The sequence below is a fragment of the Pseudochaenichthys georgianus genome, chromosome 20 (assembly GCF_902827115.2).
Source record: "Pseudochaenichthys georgianus chromosome 20, fPseGeo1.2, whole genome shotgun sequence".
In the NCBI taxonomy this organism is placed as follows: Eukaryota; Metazoa; Chordata; class Actinopteri; order Perciformes; family Channichthyidae; genus Pseudochaenichthys; species Pseudochaenichthys georgianus.
The window spans coordinates 1,033,093-1,040,568 of NC_047522.1; the positions used below are offsets into that span (position 1 = coordinate 1,033,093).

Genomic DNA, 7,476 nt, shown 5'->3' on the forward strand with positions numbered 1-7,476 from the left:
CAGATGCTCAAAGCGCTTCACAAATACACATTACACATATCATATACATGCAATGGTCATCTTATTCTATTTACATGTGTATAGACTCCTGCATTTACTTGCAATATTCTCTGCAACATTTAGCTTATTGTATTCATTTTCTTCTGACACATATATAGTTTACTTCATCTGAATTCCTTGCACATTGGTCTGCAACCTATTTTATTCTACTCTTTGTCTTTGTGCACTATTTATATTGTATTTTTGTTCTCCTATATATTAAGTTGCATTGTTGAAGGAGCCTGGGACTTACTGAGCATATGTCAACAAAGCCTTCGAATCTATTTTACGGACTTTTGTAAAAGAAATCTGTAGTTGCAGTTCCTCCTCCAGGCCACAAGGGCGGCGCTGCGTGCTGTGACGCGCTTACAAAACAGCGCGGGAATCAAACCGTTTCCAGAGAAGAAGGAGACATTAAAAATAACAAACATGGCTGCTGAAAACCACAACAGAGCAATGTGTGCGTTTTCCCAAGTTCGAGCTGTCACCACGGGGTGGATTGTGGACTTCATGTTCCTCAGTCTGTGTCGGAGATTCAAGGAGGGGAAGTTTGAGGAGTTCAACGAGATAATTCAGACTTTAGAGGGTGAGTTTTCCACCGATAACAACACTAACGCCGGTAGCTAGCTTAGCTTAGCATTCAACCACAGTCAAGTTTACAAACAGATTATTAGCATGTAAATAAACGCTTTATTGTGATAACTGGGTTAGGGTTGGTAGAACTATAACTGTAGGTAAAGATATCCGGCAGAAGTATACAATGATTTTAAGTTGGCTCCACGTGTGGTTGATCAAAATACTTCGGTCCTAAAGTACTCCACTACAAGTAAAGGTCCCGATGTTTATGTTAAAATGATAATACACACACATACACACGAAGCTAAAGTTGGCTTTAGACTCGAAGTTAAGGGTTACTTAAATACTTTAAAATGTCTGCCCTTATCCTTAATAGATTCTTGACCTTTTTTATATGTGAAATTAAGAGAAAAGGACATTTCATTGCCTCATTTCAAGTTGGAAACAAAGTACTCTAGTCATGTTTGATGAAAGGTACCAAACTGGTATCAACATATACAAACAGATCTAATTTAATCCTCATAGTGGGTGATAATTAAAGATGGAGGAATGCATGTAATGGTGCAGTTGTTGAAGTGGATCGTAAGTACATTTAGTGGAGTTAGATGTGCTGGAGAAGAGCTTCAAATGGGCTTACATTAAAATACTCAAACACAGTACAAGTACCTGGCGTTGTGGCCGACAACAATTTAGTGTATTTCTGTTTTCCAGCCGTCACCGAGTGTCCGGCGAAGGAGCTCCATGAGGACAAACGATGATCTGTGCCTTCCTCGCACGAGTCATGCACGGCAAACAGTTGGGTGAGGAGTCGCCGTCAGAAAAGTAGACATCGCTCTGAGACGTATTTCTGCACATGTTATTGTTTTGCACGAATACATTGTACAATACAAATATCATCCCTGTTTTTTTTTTTATATTGTAAACTGTATTTAAATAATGTGTGAACATGTTTAATATGTATATGTTTATATAGATAATATATGTATTCGTTTTATGTGGAAATGCACTACGAGGATTGCTTTTTTAAATTTCGTTGTACCTGGTGCGATGACAATAAAGGAATTCTATTCTATTCTATTAGAGAACTGTGTCATTCACATACAGCATTATATGCAAATACATGCTTGGAAAGAAGCCTCTTGACCGTTTTCTACTACACTTTTCTGACATGCTACTAAAACACTGATTTGGGATCTGTTTCACTTTATGGCTGAGGATGTGAACTTGGTAGCCGCTCAGATAGAAGTCCTGGAGAATGAGAGACTTGCCATCACGGTTTTGATTTGCTTAAACGTTGATAACCCTTTGAAGTGTATCTTCAGTGTCCTTCTCTTCTCTTCATAAGCTAACCGCCTGTCTTCACCGTGTACTTCCCCGCTTCCCTCCAGATGTCCAGTTTGAAGAGAACGAGGACATGTTGCCTCTGATGTCTGCGGCCAAAATCTGGGCCGATATCGAGCACACCGTGGCAGAGCAACGTCTGTTCATCGACATCCTGGAGCTTTTGTTCGTCCAGGTAACCACGAGGATCTCCAGACGTGTTTTAAATGTTATTCAAGTTCTTCTGGAGATGCTGAGCGATACGGAATAAGCATGCTTCTGAGGTCACTTGTTCTTATTGCTGATGTGTTTCTTCCCAGTCTGTCGCCGTGTGCTTGATATCAGACCAGATATCTCACGCCTGCTTGGCCCTCAAGTGGTTTGAGAAAAACCATACATTGTCGCAGGTCTGTGTTCCCATTGCTCTCCTGTCCTCTCCAGAGCACTCGCTCCAAACTGGAATACTTTAAAGCCTGGGTTGGTTGTTTTTAATGCTTTACATATTTCAACAGAACCTGTGTTCCAAGGTGTCGTCGATGGTGAGGAAGAAGGACCCTCGCGACCCGCTGCTCAATTCCTACAGCTTCACCCGCCTGCTGGAGACGATTAAGACGTACCTGGACGCCTACCTGGAGAAGAACCCCTCCGACTACCTCGTCAAGGTGGGCCTAGTGTCCTTACCAGGGCTACACACCTCTGCAACTGAAGCTTGTTTGGTTGATGGGGTTTCAACAGATCCAGCTCGGTATATTTAGACACGAGAAGATTTATGATACGACCTTTTAAAGATGAGTTGAAAGTCTTACTCCGTTACTGAGACGTGACTTTATTCATAATGAGAGCAAACATGTATACACACAACTTCATTAAACGCTTTTGCTGATTTTAAGATGAGAATATCTTCAGTTACACATCGTTTAATTGGCTTATACATCGGTACACAACGATTAAGACAGTTACACTCTGAAGGCCAGATGCTTACGGGGCGAAAAGGAAAGACGGTGACTATCGTAAAAGTCGGAAAGATATTCTAAAAAGTCCGGAGTCCCGTTTGACTAATACATCGTGCTTCAGTCCAGCTGGCGGTCGAGGTGCGACACACATCGATGTGCTCTGACCCCGTGTGCCGAGCCGAGGGTGCTGATGGGACATTCTCTCTCGAGTGAGCTTTGAAGGGCAGAGCGCTCCACAGGGTCTAATGAACACTGATTACCTACCAAGGTTACACTAAGAAGGGTGCTTAATGAAAGCAGGCCTCGTTAGTCCTGCTTTCATTAAGCACCACTTATTGAACCGGGACGTTAATAATTACTTTGGAAGAGGACGGAAAGGTGATGTTAAGTTACGTGTGTGTGTGTGTGTGTGTGTGTGTGTGTGTGTGTGTGTGTGTGTGTGTGTGTGTGTGTGTGTGTGTGTGTGTGTGTGTGTTGTGTGTGTGTGTGTGTGTGTGTTAATGTCGGCTTCTTCGTGCTTCAGGAAGCCACGAAGATGCTGCAGGCGTCGCCGGAAAGCGAGAAATCGGAGGACGACTTGACGCAAGACGACTTGGCGCAGGACGACGCGGCGCAGGACGACGCGACGCAAGACGACTCGACGCAAGACGACTTGACGCAAAACGGCTCGACGCAAGACGACTTGGCGCAAGACGGAAACATCCGAACAAGAAAGAACAAAACGTAGGAAACAACCCGAGTGTATTTACTTCCTTTTCCACGTTATTCCCGTTCTGTTTTATGAACTTAACGACATTTGTGTTTGGTAGATGACTTCTTTCTTGTAACAATGCTTTTGGGAAAGCCTGTTTCCTTACCTTTCCAACGGTACCACGTTGGTGCGCCCATGAGACATGGGACGTGGGAAAGGTAAGAAGCTAAGATGCCAAGAAGCATTGTTACAACACTTTTCCTGCTTCTCTCGTTGCGTAGAAAGCATCGAGGCTGCGTGGTTTTAAAGTGTAAATGAAATGTATTTATACGATATGGTTGTTATTAATGATCGATGAAAAAAAATAAGTAAGTAATAAGTCCTTGACAGCGGTCTGTCTGTTCGGTATTGACAACGTGTCACGTGTTCTGAATTGACCAATCAGAATCGAGTATTCCACTAAGCCATGTAATAATAACGATCGATGCGTCCACAGAACAAAACGGAAACTTCTGCCCACTAACTTTATGGAGGAGTGGGAAATCGATTCGTGCCGGAAGCCGTTTCTCTCCGTGAAGAGAATCCCGGAGAGCGGTGAGCTGGATTTATCCTCTGTGTTTAAAACCATAAGTAGCTTTTATCTAACTGTGGAACCTCCCTCGATCAGACGTGTCTCAGGTCACATCGATGTCGATGGAAACCTCCTCGATCCTGAAGAGAAGGAAGTCCCCTCGGGTAATGAATCCCACGTCACGACGAAGCTCCAATGCGACCTTGGATTCCCCGACGTATAACTCGTGTTTTAAATGTTTCAGAAATGGACCGATAAGCTGGACCGCCACTTGAAGCGTGGAGTCAAGCGCCACGGCGTGGGGAAGTGGGCCCAGATGCTGCTGGACGTAGATTTGGACTTTGAAGGACGCACCGGCGTGATGCTCAAAGACCGCTGGAGGATTCTGATGAAGTATCAAGGCTAAGGAGACAGCAACCCGTCGCCGTTCAAAAGCACCTCTCTTTGGAGAGTTTGAAACATAGTGTCTGTTCTCATGTTGTTTCTTTGCTGCCGTGTTTATGTTAAGCACCAGGGGGCAGCACTGAGCTACGTTTCGCCCTCTGTGAGGTTATTATTATTTTTGAAGACAAAGATGTTCTTGTTTAAGTTAAAAATGTATGTCAGAAATATTGTTCAAAAAAGGAATACAACAGCGGTTTGTTACAATAAAACTCTGCAAAAACAACTTTGATATGAAGCGCTTAATGTGATGAAGAGGGGACGTCCTGTACAGTGGATGTGAACATGCTTTTATATCGACGTGGAGCAGTTTGAAAGGACGTTTTGGGATGTGTTGAAGTGTGGGCGTACGAGGTACTTCTCCACAAGGAAGCCAAGCGACGCATTTAAAACAAAGTTATCTATCAGTTTGGGATATTTAACATCTTCCCCTCGCCGTCAGACTCTCCTCCCAGTCTGTATTTTAACCTTGAACTATTGTGTGACTTAAGTGTTCGGATTCACCAGAGTCACCTATTTTAAGGCAGCGTTGGAGCAGCAGCAACTCCGGTTTTCTTTGAGGTTTTTTATCAATGCATTCTGGTGGCTTTTATATAAAAAAAATGTACACTTTTTTTAAGGTTTCTACAATATGCTCTCTGTCGACAGCAGTACTTTTCTTAGCTGGAAATCCTGCGCTTCTCCAAACTGCATCTTCTGTGGGTTTAAAAGTCCTTCACACAACCTCACTTCAAACCCTCCTTTGAAGCCTGTTCTGACTGAGAGCCTGCGGGGGGTGGGGGGGGGGTGTGTGTGTGGGTGTGGATCAGATGAAGACGAAGCTGTGTTGGGGCGGACAGTCGCACCGCTGGGTTTTCTGGATCTTCTTCCAGGTCCCGCTGCACCGATGGTTCCCGACCGCCTGCCAGTGGAGCAGGACTTCCCTGAAACACACGGAGACATTGGATAGTTTCACACCGTCTGCATGAAGTTAGATTACTATATTTAAAATGGGATTGATAACATCGAGGTCTGATTAGATCCATCAACATCTGTCAACTGCGGTCCTTGAGGTGGAGGCTGCATCGAGTAATATCCAGTATTTTGTAAATACAGAGACATGTTTAAGATTTGGATAGTTGCACACCGTCTGCATGAAGTTGGATTACTATATTTAATATGGGATTGATGACGTCTAATAATATCCGTTAACATCTGCGGTCCTTGAGGTGGAGGCTGCATTTAGTTATGCAGTATTTTAAAGTTCTTTTTTACTGGTTTGAGTTCATTTGGGTTTGCGTTAAATGGCAAAACAAAACGAATGCCATTGCTATCAGGACATTATTAGAATGACACCGCACAGACTACAACCAACTGCAGCAAGAAGTGTTTTACTTACAGACACTTTTTAGGATTATTAAAGGTAGAATATTGTCAATACAATCTTATAAATATGATAGTTAATGTACATTTGGCAGCACTTTCCAATATGTGGCCAACACCTCGCTCCATTGTATCAGTATGTCTGCGCAGCTACATTAGAACAGAAGTGTCCGCATGTTATCTTTAATAGTTCCTAACATTAGATATTTTAATGAGATGTGGACCGCAAAACATTTTTAAAATCAAGTCACCGAATGCAAGTAGTCGCCTTAGCTTATTTTGTTTGTTGTGAATTATTGTTCAATTTAGTCGATCGTTTGGTTTCTTTCACGTTAAAAACAACTTACAATTTTAAAAGGTCTGTTTTTATTCCGGTTCAGAGCAACAGCCAATCCAGATGTCTGTCCCTGGGCCAATGTGTGTCCACTGGAATAATAATCCACTACGAGTGTACACCTAAATCTTCATTTTGAATCCTACCGACCAATCAAAACTCTTTCTGGGGGGGGGTATTTAAATGGGGATGATGTGGGCTATACTTTTCTTACATTTAGGGGAGCATAATATTAGATACAGAGTTTTTTTTCTTAGCTAGGTTAAGAAGAATGCTTCCATATGAATGTGGAGGCAGCCGAGAGAAGGGAGGAAGACCATCAGCTGAGGTTGTAATATCGGACGTGAAAATGTGATGAAGCAAGTTCAATGAGGAAGACCACTCCTCTGGTGTGACACATCACTTCAATCCCCTCCCCCAATCAGTGATCGGGGGCGTTGCTCCCCGGCTAGCCAATCATCTCCCACCATCTCTCACAAGCCAATCATCGCCCCCGCTACCCCCTTTAAATCGGCTCTTCCCTCTCCGTCAGCTGTCATTTCAGGCGTCAACGCGCAACCCTCCTCCTCTCCTTCGCCTCCTGTCTCCTGTCTCCTAATGCAGGGCCAAGCTGAAACCTTCTCCCCTCAGACGGACCGAACCACGATCACCAGTGTCCTGACCCCGGGGGGGGTTCCCTCCCGAAGGATCGTCCTGCAAACCGGGGCCTACTCGCCAAACATCATTTCATTCACTCGTAGTAATCCGTCAATCACTATTCCCTCGTATCAGGCGTCCCGGTACATTCATACATCACGTCTCTCCTGATTGAAAATATCCACACACACACACACACACACACACACACACACACACACACACACACACACACACACACACACACACACACACAGAGGTACTTGAGTATTACCATTTTCTGCTACTTTTTACTTCTACTCCACTAAAGTTCAGAGATAAATGGTGTAATTTTACTCCAGTTCCTGCTGGATGTGCCGGACCCACACACACACACACACACACACACACACACACACACACACACACACAGAGGTTCATAACTCCATACTTGTCGTCCTGCAGGCCGTCCCCCTGGCAGCGTCCCGTGCCGTTCTTCATGGCCGGAGGCTCACACGCCACACACACTTTGTACCCCTCTGTGATGTAGCGCATCCAGTGTGTGTGTGGCCGG

General features: G+C 44.1%; 2 protein-coding genes across 2 annotated transcripts in view; one reads left to right on the top strand and one right to left on the bottom strand.

Annotated features, from left to right (window-relative positions):
• Positions 1 to 419: 419 nt before the first annotated feature.
• Positions 420 to 4,817, top strand: LOC117465884 (telomeric repeat-binding factor 1-like). The gene is given in 10 exon segments (XM_034108953.2): positions 420 to 625; positions 1,327 to 1,362; positions 1,365 to 1,415; positions 2,004 to 2,131; positions 2,256 to 2,342; positions 2,448 to 2,597; positions 3,412 to 3,611; positions 4,076 to 4,173; positions 4,247 to 4,314; positions 4,395 to 4,817. Coding segments are annotated over 10 exon segments (1,137 nt in total). The 5' UTR covers positions 420 to 468; the 3' UTR covers positions 4,557 to 4,817.
• Position 4,818: 1 nt separating this feature from the next.
• LOC117465885 (somatomedin-B and thrombospondin type-1 domain-containing protein) overlaps positions 4,819 to 7,476 on the bottom strand; it is a 14,302-nt gene continuing 11,644 nt past the window's right edge. The window contains 2 exon segments of the mRNA XM_034108954.1: positions 4,819 to 5,514; positions 7,354 to 7,476. The exon segment at positions 7,354 to 7,476 is cut by the window's right edge and continues 54 nt beyond it. Coding sequence (XP_033964845.1) covers positions 5,397 to 5,514; positions 7,354 to 7,476 — 241 coding nt within the window. The 3' untranslated portion in view covers positions 4,819 to 5,396.